Source organism: Ursus americanus, chromosome 2 (genome assembly GCF_024610735.1).
Source record: "Ursus americanus isolate L20-20 chromosome 2, mUrsAme1.1.p, whole genome shotgun sequence".
NCBI classification, from domain to species: domain Eukaryota; kingdom Metazoa; phylum Chordata; class Mammalia; order Carnivora; family Ursidae; genus Ursus; species Ursus americanus.
The window spans coordinates 86169793-86193177 of record NC_142128.1 but is presented as its reverse complement, the minus strand read 5'-3'; the positions used below and the strand labels follow the sequence as shown (position 1 = coordinate 86193177).

The following is a 23385-nucleotide window of genomic DNA, read 5'->3' as shown; positions in this document are numbered from 1 at the left end:
ACTGGATTTTATTTTATTTCATTTATTTATTTTTAAAGATTTTATTTACTGATTGATTTGAAAGAGAGAGAGAGAGAGCATGACCAGGGAGGGGGAGAGGCAGAGGTTGAGGGAGAGGGAGAAACAGACTCCCTGCTGAGGGCTTGGGTCCTGGGACTTGATCCCAGAACCCTGAGATAATGACCTGAGCTGAAGTCAGATGCTTAACTGACTGAGCAACCCAGGCACCCCGAGACCAAATTTTACAGTACACTAATAGTGACTAGTAAAATAAAATCAACAAGTTGTGAAAAAAATATGAATAACCATGTTAAAATTACTTTTATCAACCAACATCATTTGGTTGGGTTTGTGCTTTCCATTACATACTGTATCTGCAAGGAGAGAGATTTGGTTCAGAATTTTCATGCCTCGAAAGCATGCAGTTATCTCTGGTTGCTTCTGGAATGCTGAAATGCTATTAATCATTTAATGTGTTTCTTTGCCCTATAATTGCTCATATCAATAATTTTAATCAATTAGTGGAGGAAAAACCCCTCCTATACGGAACTGTTCTTTCCATGACCTCTATGTTGCCAAAGCCAATGAATATTTACTGGTTCTTATCCAACTGACCTCTCACTTGCATTCAACAAATTGTCCACTCCCTTCTTGAAACACTCTCCTCTCCTAGCCTCCATCCGGCTTTCCTCTAACATCTCTGCCTGTTCCTTTGTATTCTTCTCCAACATTCTCTCTTTTCTCAGACCTTTACACAATGCAGAGTTCTGGGGCTTTGTCCTTAGCCCTTTTTCTGTCCAAATTCTGATCCAGCCTTGTGGACTGAAATATGCTGACTACTTCCAAATTTATATCTTACACTATACTTCTCCCTTAAGCTCTGAATCCATAAATATTCAACTCAATGTGATATCTCCACTAGGATTTTTAATAGTTTCCCACATCTCACAGGGATCAATCAGAAATTATGTTTTCCTTCCTCCAAAGCCAGTTTCTCCCCCTTGCACTACTATTCCCCCATCGCACTATCATCCACTCACTAGCTCAAGTCCAAAGCCCAGGAAACATCATTAATTCCTCTCTTTGCCTAACCTCCCAAATCTGATTCATCAGTCATCCTGGCAGTTATACCTCCAGAAGTATCTTAAATCCATCACTTTTTCCATTTACCCCTGCAACTTACACAGCCACTCTCACTTCCAGCCAGGCTGTAACACCCTGCTTAGAGGACTTGAATAGTTCCTCCAGCTCTAGTCTTGATCCTTCTCTAAACCATTACCTACATAGTAGCAAATGAGATCTTCCTAAAACCAAATAAGCATCTTGGTTAAACCCTTAAAAGGTCTCCCACTGCATAGAGAAGAAAATATAACCATTTGTGGTCCTTCTGACCCTCCATGCATTGGCCCACCTTCTTTTCTGACTTCCTTCACATTTTGCCAGCCTTCTCCTTCTCCACCACTCTCTACCACACTGCCAGGCTTCCTTCCTTACTCCTTCCTGCTGTGGGGCCACTGCACGTGCTGTTCTCTCTCCCTTGGACACTCTGCCACCTTTGCATGGCTCATCCTAGCTCATCATTCACATCTCAGCCTAAATGGTACCCCTTTAGAGAAGCCTACTTCTTAAAGCCTACTTTAACCACTAATGTTAAGTGGGTCCCACATTTCCCCGTTATTCCTGTTCTCAGCCTCTTTTTTTTTTCTGTTTAGCATATGTCAGAATTTATAATTATTTCGTTTACTTGGTAGTTTAGTTTTTTTCCATCTGTACGCCAAAAGGGAAGGATCATGTCTGTGGTGTTCAATGTATTTCCACTTATTATTGCAATAAATATTTGTTGAGAAAATGTTAACAAAATAAAGAAATTAGATTTATAATGCACAGTTAAGTAAACTTGACTACAGTCAGTAATTTACCATAGGAAAATCACACTATAAGGAAATTCAAAATCAACTAATGCAAATTCAGAAGCTCAGAGCCTACTTCCAGGTCACAAAAACAATGCATGCAAGATACGAATATTATGTCAAGAAAATAACAGTTAAATGTGAAAAGACCTTGCTTTGTCTACAGAATAATTTTTCCCATCAAGTTGGTTAACTGCAATTAAAATTTTTTTGTTTTATGATTTTCTGTTTATGATTTTTAAAAATGTATGGTTTGTTTTTTCAGTGGATATTAGAATCTAGTGTGTCTCATAATGTATCCAATGTGGCATTATGGAGAGAATGGTTTTAAAAGTTACCTTAAGTATGTGCTACAATGAAATAGAGTACCATATGGAAGTTCATAGAAATCCTAAATACCAGGAAATGCCTCAGTTTTCTTATATAAACAATGACCCCCAAACCCCCAAGCATTAAATTTTCTTCTTCATAAGGGTAACAGAAAAAACACACTGGATAATATAATCTAAGAATGTTGTGAACTTACGGCAGCATCGTTATTTTAGATAGATGAACTTTGGTATACATTGTTACAAGCATCTTTATAATAAAGACATAGAAATTTACTATTTAGGTACCTTGAACATTTAATTTGATTTTGCCTAAGGCTGTACCAGCTGGATTCTGAGCCACACACATATAAGTACCAGCATCTTCTCTCATAGCTCTGGAGATCTGCAAGCCGCCACTAGGAAGAACTGTATGGCTTTTGCCTATATCAGTTATGAAAGCACAGTGAGAAGAATTTGTATTAACATTTTTTTCATTAAAAAAATCATACTGACTTCTCAATTATGAAACACTGATTTGCTGTAATTTTCTCAATAGAAACAGTGGTAGGTACCTGCAGTGATGACATTGATGCCTTCTTTTTGCCAAGTAATGAAAGGACTGGGTGTCCCTGTTGCTTCACATGGTAATAAAATGGGATTATTTACAATGACGTCTAGTTCACTTGGCTGAGGCTGAATGACTGGAGACTCTATAAGTTCCAACAGAAAAAGCAAAGGCACAGTTAGTGGCAGAATTGTCTAAAAGTAGCCATGAGGTTAAACATGCCCAGCTTTATATTTCCACATTATTAATGATTTGATTGTTCAGGGGAAAAGAGAGTATAGGCCATATTACATTTTTTTGAGTCTTGCTACTGTAGGCAGTTTCCATTAGAAGAACTCCATTAGAAGACTAGAAATGGGAACAGATTATAAAAGTTCAAGAAAAAAAATAATTTTGGGGTTGTTCTTTGTGATTTTTTCATCTGTATGCTTTTCTTAGTTTATTGAAAAATATCTATCAGCCTCTTTCATATCCCCAAGACATTACTGTGGTTCGTAACTCTAGACAGAACAGCCTTTTAAGAATAAACATGACTTGAAGAAAAAACAAGCTTTTCATGAATTAAATGACCTTCCATACCCTGGACATAAAGAGTCACGTGTCGATGTGCAGAACCAGCTGCATTCCTGGCGACACAAGTATATCTTCCAGCATGGTTTAGCTGAGTAGCAAATATTTCAATTGCTCCTAAAAAGGAAAAAGTTTTATGCATAGTCTGCCCATTTTTCTGCAACCATTTTTCTGGTTCGATAAACTATGTCTCTCTGACTTTGTGTTTTCATCCCTAGTACAGTGTTTCTTGGCTTATACTCATACTTGGACCCCCTGAAGGGCCTAGCACAGTACCTTTTAATCATTATAAATAGCTTTATTTAGGCAAAATTTACATGCCATAAAATCCACCCATTTAAATGTACAATTTAATGATTTTTTAGTATCTTTACAGAGTTGTGCAACTCTCACAATCTAATTTTAAGAACATTTCTATTACCCTAAAAAGAAATTTCATTCCATTTACAGTCACTTCACATTCCCAGCCCCATGCAATTACTAATTTCTTCTTATTCTTCGTATATTTGCCTTTCCTGAACATTTCATGCAGATGCAATCATTCAGCTGTCCTTTGTGTCTGATTTCTTTCACCGTGAGCACGGTTTTTGAGTTTCATCTGTTGTAGCATGTGCCAGTATTTTTGTTCCATTTTATTGATAAATAGAATTTCAGTGTGTGGATTATCCACATTTTGTTTATTCTTTCATCAGTTGATGGAATGGATTGTTTCTACTTTCTCTATTGCGAATAATGCTGTATGGACATTTGCATACAAGTCTTTGTGTGGACATATGTTTTCATTTTTCTGGGCAGATGCCTAGGAACGAAGCTGCTGGGTCATATGGTAACTCTTGTTTAATATTTTGAGAAAGTTGTTCCTTAACACAATACCTTGTGCTGAAGGGTAGTTAATTTCTATGTCATGATTTTAATTGCTACCAATCTATACACATTTCAGAGACAGCCAAAACACTTGGCTTTGGAAGCCAAGTTCTACCCTGAGAACAATCTTCCATCATTTCCCTTCTATTGAAAAAATAAACAAATTCTCTTAGAATAACATGCACAAATGCACAAAGCCCCAGGTTGTTAGTTGCTACTTTATCTCTAGTGTACCCTCCCAATACAAAACACCAATGTGAATTACCTGTATTTTCATTTAGGTGAATTATTTTTTTCTCTTTCAATACATACATTTTATAAATGATGGCTACTACCACTCTCAAAAATTATCCATCCTAGCACTTATCACCCAGCCTTACCTGCTCAGTTATAAAAACCTTGAAAACAAGAACCCTCCTAGTTTTATATCCTCAGAAACTCAGTGGAGTATATAACTTCTTTTAGACACTAAATCTTTGTCAAATGAATGGAGATTCTTATTGACCAATGGAAAGACTGTGGTTCACTCAAAGGCAACCAGTGAATTTGTGAAAATTCAGGGTTAGTAAATATGCACATAGTGATCATGCTTATTATATTCAGTTATTGTTATTTTGTTTCTAGATTTTTTCTCTCCCTTTATCTAGTTCCCCTTCCCACTCTATTTTTTTCCAGATGTGTAAGTCTACGAATGAGAATGCATTTTATTTTTTAATTTTGGTGCAACAAAAGGCCAGGTAAGGCCATCCATTAATAATTAGTCTAATCATAGATGTGTGATTACTGAGCTTGGTCTTACCTGAGGACAGAATTCTATAACCGTCTCCCCTGGGAAGTAGTCTTATCCCATTTTTTGTCCAGTGAATTGAGGGAAATGGAACTCCTGACGCAGTGCAGGTAATTACCGTTGGGGCATGTTTGGTTACTAGGAAGTCCGTAGGCTCATCAGCTATGGAAGGTGGAACTAAAACAATAAGAAAGTACACATTTCCAAGCCTTACAAGTTTCCAAAGCCTTGTCATACATCTTTCTCTTTCTACGCCGAAAGTAAATGTTAATAAGTGGAAAAGGAAGCCCTCTTGTGAAGTAGTGGGATGATGAAATGTATCATTATAATAACTATTAATCCACCTAGTAAGCCAGTTCTACCTTGGACAGTGAGATCCACAGTTCTCTTATCCTCTCCGGCATCATTTGTCACGGTGCACTCATAGGTTGCAGTGTCATCCACAGAAGGGGAAATAATTACTAGTGAACCCGAAGAAAGGAGCCTAGAAGAAAGATTTCAGAGCAAGGATGTACTATATATCAGTTTTCATAAATGTTGGTTCAACATGGTACCATGCTGTGAATTGAGGGAAATGGAATTCTTTCCTTGTATTAAAATGAGGAACCCCTCTGATACTTCACGTATCAGACTTTCTTTTTTTTTATGGGCAATGGGTTAATAGAGCCTTAACTTTGAGATTTACAGGAAGTGGTTGGGTAGAAGGATTGTTTGAAGAGGGACTCTTGCATTTTCTGATTGCTTATATCATGATCAACCATGCTTTCCTAAGTGAAATACAGTAAAACGAGTACACTGATGATAGCCACTGTTTACTAAGCATTGAATACATTCTGGCACCATCTCAACTGCTTCACATAAACTACCTCTAAATTTCACAATACCTTTGCAGATTGGTATTTGATTATTTCCATTGATAGACGGGTAATTACAAGTCTGTCTGTCTTATGTGTTGCCCTACTTCACATGTCTCCTTATGTGCGTTGGACATTTTGAGATGCATGGTACATATATCAATAAGTCTTTTCCCTAACTTCTAACCAATTCAAAACTAAAGTGATCTGGATCACTTCAAATGTTTAAGAGGTTTAGTAAATACACATACATTATTCAAAGTAAATCTAAATAAAATATCTATTTTCTTACTTAAAAGTGTGCACTGATAGAATAAAAATGATTTGATTCAATGGGAATACATTTGACATGCTTTTTTATTCTATGGTACTGCACATTTTCTACATAGGGTATATCTTCAAGTCACTAGACTCCTAGTACCCAAAGATTAAAAGGGTGAGAAAGGAGAAACAACAGAATTTCCAGTGTTAACACTCCTCGTTTCACATTTCCTGATGTATAAGAATTGATTGTTGTCAAAGTAGAGCTACAAGAACATTTGTTTTTAGTATTATGGCAATTCCTTTGACAAGATATCTGTTAACGTAATTGAGATACAAGAAATGACGCTCATTTACAACATCAGAAATTCCTAGTGATTAAAAGGTTATCTTTTAAAAAACATACACTGTCATATTATGAGCTACTGGCAGTAAAGCCAGAGGAATGCAAAAAATTGGAGAAAATGATGTTTTTCCTCCCTACACATGCTACCAAGTACCTAAGTTGTATTTCATGGTTCAGGATTTTATTTTTATTCTATAGCTAAAGGTAGTATTATTTTTACAGAACAGTTTTTCCCTTATACCAAATATTTTCATTCTTTGTTTTTATAAAATTCCAAAAGGTGCTAAGAAAAATAAAGCAGAATAGGAATCTAATCTTGTAGATCTCTCTGATCTCATCCACAGGGCTTATGGATAGAAAAGTTGGACCCATAATTCAGAAAAAGCTTTAGGTTGAAAAACTAATAACACATTAAGAAAAAAATATACACTCTCTACATATTAGCTAATTCTTCATACTTTATGCTTGTCCCCATTGATAGAGATGAAATGTTAGTTCTTTTTAAAATTATGTTTCTAACTAGGTGGGGTTTTTCAGTTAAATTATTCCTTACCTGTACGAATTCTGATTTTGATCCACATTAAGAAGATGCCCATTTTTCCTCCATCTGATTGATGGTTTTGGTATCCCAGCAGCCTCACAAGCCAGAGTAGTTTGAACATTTACTGTTACAGTTATGTTAGTAGGACCCAGAGCAATGGATGGAGGAACTAAAACAAAGTCAACAAATAAGAGGGAAACACATTCAGCAAATAGCATGCCATCTGAAGTATTTCTGCCAGACTGAAATTAATCACTGGTAACTTGCTCCATAGTTACAAACACAAGAAGGCTCTGTGAATTTGGTGTTGTGATGGTGCTAGCCACAATGAGGAGAAAATATGGGTCTTGATTATTCACAATGGAGTATGGTACCTTTACATAGCTCAGGATATCAAGGTCTTTATGATCTCACAGGTTTAGGCTATCAAAGAACATTTAACCCAAAGATTAGATGTGGGTCATACAAGTATATTTACCATGGACTTGTAAATCTATTCGCCGGCGGTCTGTTCCAGCAGCATTGGTAGCCATACACAAATATCGCCCAGTATCTGTGACATGTGCTGACTGGATATGAAGGAATCCATTTTCCAAGATGGAGTACCTACAAGAAAGATCAGATTTCTGATTATTTACATTTTGACTGAGAGTATTTTAAAAGACTTAGTTAAATCCATTTTTAGTCTTTATCCTGCTTTAGGAATTTGCAATACCCTTGGTGGAAAAAAGGGATATTCCACAAAGGTGCATAGCAGATGGACTTGTGATCTTGGATGAATTATAATCATTATGTTTTCACCATAAGACTTGGGATTATGCTTTTAAAATAGTATAATTTGATTCTCATATTAAGATGAAGAACTAATATTAAATATAACAAGACCAAAATAATACATTGGAAAAGAAGATTTAGGGATTTATATTTCAGTTATTGCAACATTTTTCATCCTTTTCCAGAATTGTTACCTTGCATGACTTGCAGACAGAACAGCTCCATCCTTTCTCCATGTTATCCTTGGGGTTGGCACACCCTCAGCAAGGCATTCCAATACAGCTGATGTATTTAAGTGAATGACAAGACTCTGGGGGCCACTCTTTATGTTTGGAGGAACTGCACAAAAGATGCATGTGGAAAACTTCATGCATATCAATAATATAATCAATAATATAAGACTCTGAAGAGGTAATACAAGGTTAGCTTTGAGTCAAATATATAGCGTTGCCTACAGCTAATTCAGGTTAGTATAAACAGAATCGGGGTTTAATTCTTAAAGTCTTACTCAAGATACTTCGTGTTTAAAAATAAAGCACGGATGGGGGGAAGGAGGTTTTAAATCCCTGATACGGTGTGTGAAATCTGGCTTTGTAGGAGAGACGCTTGAATAAAAATCAGCTCTGGTCTGATGCAAATTAAAGATGATATTTCTTATTTCTCTTTGGCCAAATAATGGTCTGAGAATGTTAACACTGGAACAACTTCACTTTAAATAAAGAACAGAAAGTGGGCTCTTCTAATGAAAAGCACATCTGTGATTAATCATGCAAGTCTCAGAGCATGTATTTCATTAATCATTGAGTTCACATGGGAGTAGAAAATCTGAATTTTAATTTTAGTATTAGAGGTATTAGTTGTGTGGGTCACCCAATATCCTGTAAAGTTTCATATATTAAAAAATAAAAGAGACTGTGATGGGGAAAAGTCTGTATTATCTTCCCAGATATTGGCGTATTTTAATGTTTAGATCTTCGATTTGAGACAATCACAGTCCTATGGCAGTCTCTGTCTAGTACATGTATACTCAAACACCAACATGAATAAAGGGGAACTAATTAATGGATCACCTGTCATCCAGAACCTTAGTGTGACTTTCTCAATGGCTCTGATCTGAATGACACAAAATGTGAGGATATACTGGTAACAACTGGACATACATTATCCTCTAAGATAATGTATCTTTAGTTTTTTTTTGAAATATGGTTTGAATATAGCCATAATACAAATATCACATATTGTCTTTTTCAAAAAATAAGATAACCACAAGAATCACTGAGTGTGCCCATAAGAAACAAAAATGTTATCATTTCTTTGAATGCGCTTGGCTATATTTTTAATTTGTGAAACAATTATTAATTTTTCTTACCATTTACAGAGAGAATAAATTCTCTTGTAGTCTTTCCTGCAATGTTGCTGGCCACACAAGTATAATTGGCTGTATCACTTAGATCTGCATTATTAATTTGCAAGTATCTCCCTCCAGATAGGATTCGTACTCGAGGTGTTGCCTGGATTTAGCAAGTAAAATTTGCCATTAAAATGTCAGGAGAAGAGAGCATTACTTTATAACATCAAAAAGTAACTATAGTGAGCTGTAGATTGCCTATCTTCCAGTATGCTTTGTCTGCTCCCCCTACCATCATCCTCGGATCAAAATCCTTTGAGAACTATTTCTATGAGCGTGCTTAAGGCAAGGGCATAATCAATATTCCCCGTTCTCCAGGCCACAATAATCCGGATACACAAGAATGAGCAGGTGACTCAAACGGGGCCCCTGAGAGCCCTCTACAGGACTTTGTTGGAAGTGTTGAAGAATAAGACACACTTTATTTTTTTTTATTGTTATCTGGTAGTGAGGATGACATAGCCTGGTGGCAATCTTATCACCATGTGTGGACAGCTCTGAATCTGTAAACAGAAAGGGGAATGAACCATGAGAGACTATGGACTCTGGGAAACAAACTGAGGGCTTCAGAGGGTAGAGGGGGTGGTGGAATGGGATAGGCTGGTGATGGGTATTAAGGAGGGCACATATTGCATGGTGCACTGGTTGTTAAACGCAAGTAATGAATCATGGAACTTTACATCAAAAACTAGGGAGGTACTGTATGGTGACTAACATAATATAATAAAAAATTATTATTAATAAAAAATAAATGAATAAAAGCAAGCAGAGTTGAGATTCAGAGGAAAACACACAGATGCTTGAATACATGGGGAGAACCTCTGGACCTAGTAATACCTAAAACCTAAGTTCACCAATCACTATAGGTAATAAATGCCTTTAAAAAAATTTTAAGTTGGTTTGAGTTTGAATTCTGTCACTTACAACTGAAAGCTCCATGACTAATAAATTAACTTTTCTTACAGGAAATAATGATCCTTTAAGATTTTAAAAATACCACCTTTCGCCAGTTAGAATGGCAAAAAATCGACAAGGCAGGAAACAACAATTGTTGGAGAGGATGTGGAGAAAGGGGATCCCTCCTACATTGTTGGTGGGAATGCAAGTTGGTACAGCCACTTTGGAAAACAGTGTGGAGGTCCCTTAAAAAGTTAAAAATTGAGCTACCCTATGACCCAGCCATTGCACTACTGGGTATTTACCCCAAAGATACAGACGTAGTGAAGAGAAGGGCCATATGCACCCCAATGTTCATAGCAGCATTGTCCACAATAGCTAAATTGTGGAAGGAGCCGAGATGCCCTTCAACAGATGACTGGATTAAGAAGATGTGGTCCATATATACCATGGAATATTACTCAGCCATCAAAAAGAATGATTTCACAACATTTGCTGCAACATGGACAGGACTGGAGGAGATAATGCTAAGCGAAATAGGTCAAGCAGAGAAAGACAATTATCATATGGTTTCACTCATTTATGGAACATAAGAAGTAGGAAGATCCGTAGGAGAAGAAAGGGAAGAAGAAAGGGGGGTAAACAGAAGGGGGAATGAACCATGAGAGACTGTGGACTCTGGGAAACAAACGGAGGGCTGGGGGGGATGGGATAGGCTGGTGATGGGTATTAAGGAGGGCACGTATTGTATGGTGCACTGGGTGTTATATGCATGTAATGAATCATAGAACTTTACATCAAAAACTGGGGATGTACTGTATGGTGACTAACATAATATAGTAAAAAATATTATTATTAAAAACATTAAAAAATAAAATGTATTATAAAAAAAGAATACTCACCTATAATACCAAAGCCAAAAAAAAAAAAAACCCAAAAGTAAATAAATGATTTTAGTCTACAAATATTTGTTAAGCATTTATTTTGTGCCCAGGCACAGGACCAAGAATTATGAAAATATAGAGACAATGAAACCTAATCTTTGCTATTAAGTCCAATTGGGAAAATCGATGTAAACAAGTAGTTCTGTATAAATTAAGATATATGAGGTTCATAATCATTACAAAGTGCCAGGTAGCCTCAAAGACTGAAATTTTCTGGTTGAACCAAAGAAGGAACTACTTCAGGGAGAACCTAAATAAGATTTTTCTGCCATATGGGCTCTGTCCCACATAGATATATGGTTGACTTTTGAACTGTGTGGGTCCACTTACATGTGGATTTTTTTCAAAAAATACAATGCAGTACTATAAACGTATTTTCTCTTCCTTATGATTTTGTTAACATTTTCTTTTCTCTAGTATAATTTATTATAAAAATAGAGTATATAAGATATATAACACAAAATATGTGTTGATTGACTATGTTATTGGTAAGGCTTCAGGTCAACAACAGATTATTGGAAAAATTCTGGGGGAGTCAAAAGTTATATACAGATTTCTGACTGTATGTGTAGGGGGTCAGTGCCTCTAACCTCCATGTTGTTCAAGGGCCAACTATATATTTCTAATGAAAAATGTTGTTCATACTAAAATACACAGTTCAGCTCCATTTCTCTAGGCCTTTCTATTTTTTTTTTTTTAAAGATTTTGTTTATTTATTTGAGAGAGAGAGAGCACAAAAGCAGGAGGAGGGGCAGAGGGAGAAGGAGAAGCAGACTCCCCACTGAGCAGGGAGCCCAATGCAGGGCTCAATCCCAGGACCCTGGGATCATGACCTGAGCTGAAGGCAGATGCTTAACCTACGGAGCCACCCTGGTGCCCCTCTCTGGGCCTTTCATTGCTATAGGGGCTATTAGTGAAAAAATTTTATTACCTCTGATGAGAATAAGTAATTTCTTAAATATATATGTTAAGTTTTATAAAGCATATATTTGTAATTTTTTTACATGGGTATAGCAGAGTTTTAGGCTAATAAAAAATTTCAGAGTTGATTCTTTCAATGTTTTTGTTCCATGAACATCAGTAAGTTCTGCGAACTCATCAAGTCTCACTACAATATTTTCTGGTTCTCTTCCAATTGGGCACCAGTGATTCTTCCAAATCTGACTTCTTTCTTCAGATAGAATCTCATTCTCAGCTGATGCTGTTGCTTCCTACTCCATGCAGAAAACCAAAGTCCTGTGCCTGCAGTTCTCTCCTCCTCCCACCTTACATGTGAATGCAACTATCTCTGTGGAAAAAGGTCAGCCCTTTTGTCCAAGGCTAATCTCTTCACCTGTGACCAGGGTCCCATTCCTTCTCTGTCCAACACACATTATCCTATAAACTTCTCTTTCTCTCTCCTATATCTTCAGTCTTTCTTTCAGTAAATAAACATATAAAATCTCTTCTATATTTCAAAAATAGGCCATAATTATTTCCATTCCCTCTTCTTCCTTAACTCCCCCAACAACTGTAATCTATCTTTTCCTTTGATCACTCTATTGAAGAACCATTGTTCTGATCTTTAATCACTTCTGTGTATTGCCAAAACCATGGACACAACTTAATTTGCATCTTAACGGACTCTGCCAACCACTTCCTCTCTTTTCCTTGGCTTTTAGTGATGTCTCCTATACTTAATTCTGTCTCTCCAAGTCCTCCTTCTCAGTTCTGATCTTTTCTTCTTCCTTTGCTCACCTTATAATTATTAGTTTTGCCTTACATTCTGTTCTCATTTATAGGTTATCTTACACTGCGTGCTTTCTGCTCAACTTCATACAAAACTATGGCTTCAACAACTGGTCATACATACCATGGAGGACTACCAAGTCAAAGACGTTTTTGATGAAATAGGAACTCATATTTCTTCATACTTTTTAGACTCTCCACTTGGATAATATATGGTAATTCAAACTCAAAATACGTGAAGCTGAACTCCTCTCTTTTTTCATAACTGTTGAACTCACCCTGTCCCAGTACTAACATCATAGCAGGTATTAGCCTAAACTTCTCCATCATCAACATTCACTCAGTCTCTATCCGAACACCTAATAGTTGTTTGTTTGCTTGTTTTTAGGAGAAAGAGAGTGCATATGCATGCAAGTGGGGGTTGGGGAGGAAAAGGGGGAGAGGAGGAGGGAGAGGGAGAGAGAATCTTAAGCAGACTCCGCAATGAATGCAGAGCCTATCGTGGGGCTCAGTCCCATGACTCTGAGATCATGACCTGAGCCAAAACCAAGAGACAGACGTTTAACCGACTGCACCACCCAGGCACCCCTGAACACCTAATAGTTTTGAGTGAAATGCACACATTGGAGATAAAACTGTGGAGAAAAAGTAAGAACATGAAAGGTCTTGTGAGCTAAGTGGGATAGTTTAACCTGAATCCTGAAATCTATGTGGAATCATCAAAGGATTTTAATCAAGGCCTATTTCAGCCACACCAAGGTACTTTGCAGTTCCTGCAAGAGTAACATTCATTCTCCCGTAATGGCTTTGTAGATGCCATTACCTGTGATTAGAATCCCCTTCTTCTTTCTTGCCCAGTATTCACCCATCATTTAAAACTGAACTCACCCTTTCCGAGAGGCTCCTCTGAGCTCTTCCTTACCCTGTAGTCTGATTACTTGCTTCTTTTCTGTTTTCAGAAAATGCTATACATCACTCTGACATATGAGTCATATCCATGCTCTTTGATTTACTTATATGTCTTTTCAAGTAGTCTGTGAGCTCCTTGAGGGTCATGACTACTCTAAGTAGCAATTGTAGTGCCTACCGTTAGTAGGGTTACAATAAATAGAGAAACTGAGGCACAGGAAGGTTAAGTGATACCCATGATAATTTAGCATGTAAGTAACTCTCAGAATCCAGTCTGGTTTTGGTCCTTTGGTATGGTTTGGTGGTGGTGGAAGTCTTTCTGCCTTAGGTGTTAGGGGACTTAATCTCCTTTTATAATTAGGCACAGTGTAACACAGTAGGTTACAGTAACAGGATGAGGAAAAACAAAAGGAGGGAAAAAAGGATAAGTAACTACTAGAATAAGAACAATGAGAGCATTCAAGGTCAAGGCTCTGAGCCAACCCTAAAAGGCTATTTAGGATCCTGGGCTGTGACACTCTGTGACAGCAGACAGATATCACATGAGCATGGGAAGCTTTAGAGAGCCAGTAAATGTGTTCTTCAAGGATTCCAGTCTTACATTCCTGGTATCCAAGGATATCACATAGATCCTGGGGGACCCTCCTCAGGTCCCAGTTTATTCCAGAAAAATTTAGTGAGAGGTTTGCCCACGACACTTGGCAGGAGAGGTCAGTTCTTTTGAGATGATTCCTTCCCTCTCAAGTAAAGAAATAGCTGAGTGTTTCAAATCCAATTTTAATCCACAGGCGATACATACTTGCAACAATTTACATACTTGCAACAATTTACAGAGTGTCTGTATCAAAATACCTGTCTTTTGACCCATAACTAGTTAATAACTACCCAAGCACAGGCTGAGAAAAGAAGGCTGATTAAAAGACCCTGTGCCTACCCCTTCAATGTCGAATAACAGTAGCCTGATGTTGTTTAGTTTTGTGTACCTACCAAGACCCTACAGCTGATTTTTTTTTTTCCCTCAAAATGGATTTGTGGAACTTAGCGAGATTTACCTGTAACCGTTCTCCATTTTTAAGCCAAGTGATTACAGGTGGGGGCACTGCATCCGATTTGCATTCCAATGTCACTTGTCTGTTCCGTAACACAGTGAAATCCTGGGACTCATCAGTGCCAGCAATATTAGGGGGAACTGGGTGTGAGAACAAACATGGCAGAGGCTTTCAATAAACAAGATATAAAAATGATCTGAATTATCTTAGGTTTTCAACAAATGTTGCTTCTGTTATATAAAATAAGAGGCATAAACTTAAAACATTACTCATTGAATTTGTAGTACAAATGATTGCCAGTAGTGGACTTTTTTTTTTTAAGTCTTACTCTGTACTTTCACATATATAAAGTAATGAAATTCTTCCAATGGTCACATGAATGACAGGATCAGTAATATAATCACATTATTATTACCACTTACCAAGTAAAGAAACTAAGGCACAAAGAAAGGATTTCTTAACCAGGTTCCACACTTGGTAAGAATTTTCTCTGAACATCAGATTTCCAAACTACTACATCAGGGTCTCTTCCACCATAATATAGAGAAATGTATATACTTTCATAATATTAAGAAATATATCTTTTAATGTGACTTTTATATACAGAATTTTCATGTCAATTAATGGTAGGTCTAATTTGTGTGTAGGGCTGCTGGGAGGAGGGGGGCACCTAAATTACCGACAATCTGCACTGCCTAGTCATCTAGGCTGAGACAATGAAATAAGTATCTTCTGCTCGGTTTTTTAAATGTTCCCATCCATAAAGAGTAAATCTTATCTCTATGTTGAAATCATACTGACCTGAGTCTAAATGGCCCAACTTTTCTAGAAGGTAATTTGGCAATAAACTTCAGAGCTTTAAATGTGTACATGTGTATGTGTAATCAAGCAAGTGTACTTATAGAAATTTATCAAAATAAAAGAATTAAGGGAACAGGCCAATATGTAGGCACAAAGATGTCTATAACAGTATTCCTTATACTGGTAAAAATACAAGAACAGCTTAAATATCCAAAAACAGGGAATGGGTTAAATAAATGATGGCATATTCATAAAACGGGACACTAGGCCATCACTAAAAAGTGTTATAAAAATGTATTTTTTGATATGAAAACATGTTCACCAAATCATTAAAAGAGATGAAAAACATGTTTGATACTATACGTTGTAGGGCACATTTCTGTGACAAAACATTTGTATGCAAAAAAGCCCTTGTGTAATGAGACTGGATGACACATTTTCTTCTTTATCATAATTTATGATTTTAAATAAAGAACTATGAATTATTTGTACAGGAACAAAATGAGTAAGTCAAAAAGTCCACTGAAGTATTTCCAAAAAGCACTTACTAAGCCAAATACAAGAATCAGATTTGCAAAATACATATTTCCTTATACATAAACATATCTTATGATGTGCTATGGAGTTGCCCCTTGTTCCATAAATTATGGCTTCTAGTTAGGTGTTAGTAATGATAGATTGCAGGACATTTTGCCAAATTTACCATGCACTCTCACTAAATATTCTTTATCATCATCTCCTGCAGTACTGGATGCCAGACACGTATATCTTCCTGTATCTTCCACCTGCAAAATCCAAATAAGTGAATTACACAATGTTAACATGTCAGTTTTTGTGATGAGAGTAAGTATTCACTTGAATGAATATAAAGTCTCACACAAAACAACATATCATTAAGATAGCACAATTAAAATTTAATAAACTGTTTCAACATTTGTGATTAGCTCTCTATAAAACTATGTTTTAAGAGGGTTTCGATATCTGATCTTAAAATGTTTGCACGTTAGGTATATTTAATAATCTTGGAAAAGGCAGATACATATAGGACTTAGCACCAGAGGTCACAGACAAGACACACAATGATTAAACAAATAAGTACTTATGGACTTAAATAGTAGATTTTAAATTTCAATTGGCATCTTCCTGAAGGAAATGAAATATAATTTATCAAGTAAACAAAATAAAATATCAGGTTATTTAAATAAAGTACATTAATACCACATTTTGAATGTACCTTTGGTAAACATGGCGAAACAAAAGAGCTATATTATACAATCTGGCTGTAAATAGTGTCAGACTGACAGCATAATCTACTATTATCTGACTAAAACCAGAAACATTTCTTTAAAATCCCCGTGCATAGTTTCCACTGGAAGTGTTAGTTTTCCTTCATATGTTTGACATTGTGTAGACATGGCCCATGCTTACGTACGCATAAAATATACTCTGGAAAACAGATGATCTTACATCTGTGAAAAATGTATTTTGGAAAAGCAGAAAAATCCTGTTTTCATTTATTTTACTACTTGAACATTCCTAGAATATTGTGAATTTTTAAATTCTTACATTCAAAACTGACTTTATAGGTTATGGAAAAACTTTTTGGTAGACTGCAAAAACTCCTTCAAAAAAATTTAAGACTAGTATGTTTGCAAAAATACTTAAATGCAACTTTAAGAAGAATGACACTCTCATAGGCCTTCAATTAAGAATTTAAAATGACGTGCCAAGGCCTAGAGAATAATTTTTGCATTTCCCATCATATATCTAAAGCCTTTAAAACTTGATTTTTCTCTATCAACTCACTTTATTCCTAATTAATATTGTCCTTTCTGCTTGTTTTGACTTAACCAAACTTGAACAGTCATTCGTGTCTACTCTTAAATCTTGCCTCCTCCAATAAGTATTTCCTGACAATTTGTGCCCTTCTGGGTGTCTACAGTCATCATTTGTAGCTATATTTTCTAAACTATGTTCTGTTTATAGGGTGTCAGAAAAGTTACAGTTAATCAAATTTCTCTAGAGTAGTATTTTGCAGTATTGTTGACATGCAGTATGGCTCACAAAGGAGAGGAAGGTATTGTATATAAAGTTTTCCAATTCTATTTGGTTACAGAATTTCCCCCATTGGAATAACTCACAGAACTAGTATTTGATGGAAGATATTTTAGGAAACCCCTGTCTCTACCACACAGTTTGGAATTTGCAAAGCTTCCAGTATGTGTCAGGCATCACTCTATATCACAGATACATACACGAAGAGACAAAGTTCAGATAAGTGAAATATAACGTATAATGTACAAAATGCTCTGAAAACACAGAAGAGCAGAAGAACCAAGATCAGTCTTGGGACTTGATAACATTTAATTTTCTACTTCTAAAATATCTTGAATGGTTTTCTTACTGTTTCTTTTCCGAATTTTATCATGTGTATAGTTTTATATCCCCCAGACAACTGGAAACTTCTCAAAGGCTGAGACATGTTTTATGTGTTACGTTTGTATTCTCCACAACAGCTAGCTCATGTGGGTCACCATCTAACACTCGGTGGGATCTTTGTCTCCCTTTGTTAAACCCAACTATACAATGTTTCCATTTAAGACCTACTATGACGTGGCCTTAATCTTCCTTTTAAGCTTTATTTGTCGTTATTCCTTTTTAATTATAATTCTATTCCACACAGTTCCCTGTCTCCTTACATTACGAAATTCTTTTGGTTCCTTTTTTATCTGTTGAAATTCTTTTTTTTTTTTTCAAGTTGTAATTGGCAGAATTTCCTTCTTTTTATTGCGAGTCTAAAAAAGACAAATTCATAGAAACAGAGTACAATTGTGGTTACAGGAGGCTAGGATGGGAGAAATGGAGACATGTCGAACAGAAGGTACAAATTTCCATTTGTAAGGTCAATAAGTTCTGGAGATCTAATGTAAAGTATGGTGACAAAAGTTAGCAATTTTGTATTATACACTTGATATTTGCTAAGAGAGTAGGTATTTATTATTTATTTTAATTGAGATATAATTGACATATGACATCGTGTAAACTTAAGTTGTAAAATGTATTCATTTGATGCATTTATTTTTTTTAATAATAATTTTTTTATTATATCTGTTGAAATTCTAACATTGAAGGATTTTCATCCGGTAAGTGGTTTGACAGCTTAACTCGAGTTTTCTCTGAGTTACTGCAATGCTTGACAGGGAGAAAAAAGGGAAATGGAAGGTGTGTTCTTCTTGATATTGGAAACAAGGAGTGTGCTGAGTTCCACTGAACAGGCTTTTGAAGCAGATGTAGGATTAAGACCCAGCTCTATCACGGAACAGTGGTGAGGACTTGTCAGGCAAGTACTTGATCTCTCTGTGCCTGTTTCTGATTGTGTAGAATGGAGATGAAGACTGCCTCACAGACTTGTCATTGAGAGTCACCGGTGTGATAGAGCCCAGAGCTGAACGCAGGACTGACACAGTAGACAATTCATAGCCCTTAGCTCTCTTTCTCCAGTTCCCTTTCCTTCCTCCTTCCTCAGTGAAAATGCACACAGAATATAATTAAATAATTTGTTATTCCTTGTTCCAATGGATGTTGATTATCACAACAATAGCAGCAGGAAAAACAATTCTAACTCTACTTAACATTACTACATGTCTGTGGCACTAGTCTAAGCATATCATGTTAGATGATCTTTTAAATCCTCAAGTGTAGGAGTTAGGTATTGTTACTATTTTTATCCCAAAGTTACAGATGAGGGTATTAGGGCACAGATGGAGAATATTTGTAATATAAGGTTTGTCTTTGTTAGTAAAATAGAATATCGTTATAACAAGGCATCCCAGACATACTTTTCTTTAATATATTTACGTTTCTGATTAATTTCCTTAAACACAAACTAAAAGAAGTCAATTTTACTGAATTGTTTGAAAAATTGTGTCTCTTCAGATTTTTATGTCTGCAAGTTAATTTTGGAAATCAAAATTGCTCTTTGAGGCCTCATATGTATATATGTTGAACTGCTTTTTGCTAGTTCTGTAAAGGGCTACCTGGCACAAATTAAGAGCTTCGGGAAATATTCACTTACAGCACTGCGAAAAAACTTACAAAAATTAAAGTATCTTGCTTTCTTCCGAGTTTAACATGATACTTCTACTGCTCCTTTTTAGTCATGTTTCCCTGTGTCTATCCAAGCATGCATACCATAGAGCCAACCTACCTTTGTTAAGGTTACAGAGAGGGATCTATGATCCATTTAAAACATAATTTCTCCATTTTGCCTATATTAGCAAGTGAGAAGGACAAGCCAGGATAAAATAATTTTTTGACTTTGACACTTACCTGAGCACTAGATATTCGAAGAACCTCTCCACCTCCAAGAGTTTGTACCTGATCTGTCTGTGGGAGGGGCCGCCCATCCTTCATCCAGGTAATTTTAGGAGTTGGGATTCCAGAAGCAAAGCAGGTAAGTTCAAGTGGATTATTAACAATCACTGATATCTCTACAGGTTCTTCTGATCCATTGATATGAGGTGGTTCTATATAAAGGGAATTAAAAACAACAAAATAAACTTGCCGTTTGATAAAATACTGCTGATTAGAAAAAGTTTAAAAGAAAATTCATCTCAAATTTATGTTCGTGTAATACAAATTGGTTGAAACATAGATACCAAAATGATCCTTCCTAGATATTACTGCCATTTGTCACTGGCACTATTTTAAAAGGGATGGCTCATGTCTATCAGAGATCATGAAGTAAATGGCAACCCAGTGCAAGGCAACTATAGCTTGGCAACTGGGATTCAGATCATTAGAGCAGTCTCACCTAATTGCAAAGATTGAAGAACAATAAAAACTAAACTCATCTTGTACCATTTTTTAAAGAGAGGTACTTCCAGAGAGTAGTGTGTTTTTGTACCTTCTGAATATCTATTGTTTCTACAAAAGCTCCAAGCAAATGCTGTGGAATTCTGCTATCATCTTTTCCATGCAGAACTTTAAGAGGAAACAGTGACTAAGCAGAAGAAAAAACAGTTATATTTGGAGACTATTTCTGCATAAAACACATTTGTTATGTCTGGGCAGAAATAATTTCCTTTTTTGTTATTTATATTTCTAAATTACCTTTCTCAGGAGGATGTTAAAGAATCTAAACACTTGGAAGAAACACCATGGTTCCTTCGTCCCAACTATTCTCAAGTTTAGGAATCCCTTTAAAACAGTCTTTTCATACCATGATCATTCAAGTTTTCTATGAACATTTTCAGCTTACTATTTCACAAGGCAGCCAAAATAGCTGTTGGACAGCTCCAAGGATTAGACTTTTTTTTTTTTTTTTTTTTTTTTTAAATCAGGCACATAATTTAGAAGAGAGGTTCACAGCAGAGTATCTGGTGGCAAAAAGTCCAAGTTTGAATCCTGGCTCCAAAAATCATTAGCTTAGTGGATTTGGGCAAACCTCTAAAATAAGAATAAGAATTAACTAATGGGATCATTGTGAGGATTCGGTGAGATATTCTATAAACTACACATTTCGTTTCTGTTTCTGAATATGTTTTATTTTATAATTAAAGGTTTTTAAAAAAGTTATTCCTACTACAATGTCTACTATAGCTGTTGGTATTTTTTATTAAAACCTGCTTATTAAAAAGAAAAAAAATTTCCACCTACGGTCCTTGTTTTCTTTTCTGGAGAAAGACAATATATTAAATCTATACTCCTTTTCAGATTACAATTAAGAACTCAGAGTTTCTTAACCACTGACCCACATGACCTCTTTTTTACTTTCATTCATCTTACATACTGCTGTCAAAACCCATTTTTAAGTGCATTTTCGAATGATCCAAGATTTCTTGCTAAAAGGATTTCAGTGTTTCCGTGTTGCTTACTGAATTAAACAAAAACTCTTCATCATGGCTTCCAAAGTTTTGTAAAAGGTTTTTATATTTATAACATTATGTACTTTTAAAATACTTACATGTAACGTAGGCTTCAAATTAGACTACTTCTTTACCTCAACAAGTACAGTCTTTTCTTGCTCTGTAACTTTACTAATGCCATTCCTTCTACTGTTAAATCTTCCAATAGTCCCATCCCCTAACTGAGCATGTTCAAATACTATCAAGGTCACATTAATATCATTAAACTCATTTGTAAAAACTGTAAATCTTTTGATTCTCTCAACACCAACAATAAAATTTCTCTCCCTTTTAATTTCCAAAGCATGTTGCTTGTATCACTCAAAAGTACTTATCTGATTCTCCATTTGATTCCCTTTATTTATTGGTTATTTACCATGTTTTAGTCACTATGGATACAAAGATTAATTAGGCACGACCTTTATCCTCAAAGCGTATAGTCGCTAGATTTAAACAACATCAGCAATAATAGAAACAGCATGTTCCCACCTGATTCAAACTCCCAGTCAACAGACCTTAACAGATAGTTGCTAAGTGACTAAGAACTATTTTATTCTGTGTCTTGTCCACATGTCTTATACTTTGGACAGAGTAGGAGATGCACCTACCACGATGACTCCAGAACTTACGTTTTTAGCTTATATCTCTTTTCTGAGCTTGAGATCCACAAATCCAATTATCAGATAAACTTCTCCAGTGGACTATTTGGACACTACTTCAATTTCAACATGTATTCAGACAGAACCTGTTACCTTATTCCTCAAAACCTGGTCCTTTTCCATCATTTCCTGCATTTATGTGATGGGTCTACCAATCATTCAGTCATATAAGCCAGAAACTCGGAGCCACCCTTGATATCTTCTTCATCACTCTTCTATATCCAAATCCTCAAGTAAGTCCTAATACTTCTACCTGCCATTATTTCTAAATACATTTTTCCTCTTACTTCCATTACTAATCTGAGCTACACTACTATTTACTTGGACTAACATCACCTGTTTCCTGCCTTTAGGTACCCACCCAATATTATCTATTTGTTTCTTTCACATTAACAGACCCCAATTTTGTTAGGGCTGTCCGTGTACTAAAAACTCCATTTCCTAGCCTCTGTAGTAGATGGTAGATGGAAGGGTGTGTGGAGATTCTGATCAATCAGATGTAAATGGAAGTGGTTTTGTAGGGATTCTAAGAAAGTCCCTAGAGGGGCAACTCTTCACCTTTCCTCTCTTTCCTGCTCTTTTGTTGCATCAAGTGATGCGGGGAGTGACCAGACAATGCATGATCACTGACCAACCATGATGTAAAGGCCAAGAGAACTGTAAATATCTGAATTGGTTCACCAGCGTAACTACTGCCTACATCCAGACACCTCACTCAGCAAGAAAAACAAAAGTTATTTGCTCAAGCTGCCAGACTTAGACTCTGCTATTCACGGCCAAATACAACTCCTAATAATACACGGGTCTCTCAGAATCTACTCTTGTCCTTCTCCAAGTAGATCTCCACTTTGCAGTCACAGTGGTTTTTTCAAACTGTAGTTCTACTCATGGCACTCCACTTATTAGAACTTTCAATGGTTTCCCAGTGTTCTAGGATAAAAACCAAATTTTTAACGTGGATAATAAAGCTCTTCATAGCCTGGACCCTGTCGAAACCCCTTAGCTTTATTTGTATGAGCTTTTTCCTTGTTTTCAATATTCGAGTTATGCTGGACTTTTCAGAATCACTAACATATCATGACACCTTCCACCATGTGGATAGCATTAAGCTAAGAATAGCAGTTCCCCAGGTTAGGACGGTTACTTTCTCATTTGGAGTGTTGCATTGATCCAAGTGAAGACTTTTTCAGGTTTTAATGGAATTAGCTTTCAACAGATGCCAGAATGCTGAATTTTCTCATTTTTCTGCTGAGACAGTTTTCAAATCTGTTTTAAGAAAATATTATCCTTATAAACCCTGT

General features: G+C 36.1%; 1 protein-coding gene across 3 annotated transcripts in view; it reads right to left on the bottom strand.

Moving 5' to 3' along the window:
* HMCN1 (hemicentin 1) overlaps nt 1-23385 on the bottom strand; it is a 467939-nt gene that overhangs the window by 63710 nt on the left and 380844 nt on the right. For all 3 annotated transcript variants that reach the window (XM_087858481.1, XM_045811326.2, XM_087858478.1), the window contains exons 69-80: nt 19849-20045; nt 16223-16304; nt 14722-14858; nt 9153-9294; nt 7978-8122; nt 7488-7615; nt 7022-7178; nt 5370-5491; nt 5020-5184; nt 3366-3473; nt 2794-2931; nt 2528-2662 (exon numbers count right to left, since the gene is read on the bottom strand). In XM_087858481.1, the coding sequence (XP_087714607.1) occupies nt 2528-2662; nt 2794-2931; nt 3366-3473; nt 5020-5184; nt 5370-5491; nt 7022-7178; nt 7488-7615; nt 7978-8122; nt 9153-9294; nt 14722-14858; nt 16223-16304; nt 19849-20045 (1656 nt within the window). The remainder of the gene's footprint in view (nt 1-2527; nt 2663-2793; nt 2932-3365; nt 3474-5019; nt 5185-5369; nt 5492-7021; nt 7179-7487; nt 7616-7977; nt 8123-9152; nt 9295-14721; nt 14859-16222; nt 16305-19848; nt 20046-23385) is intronic.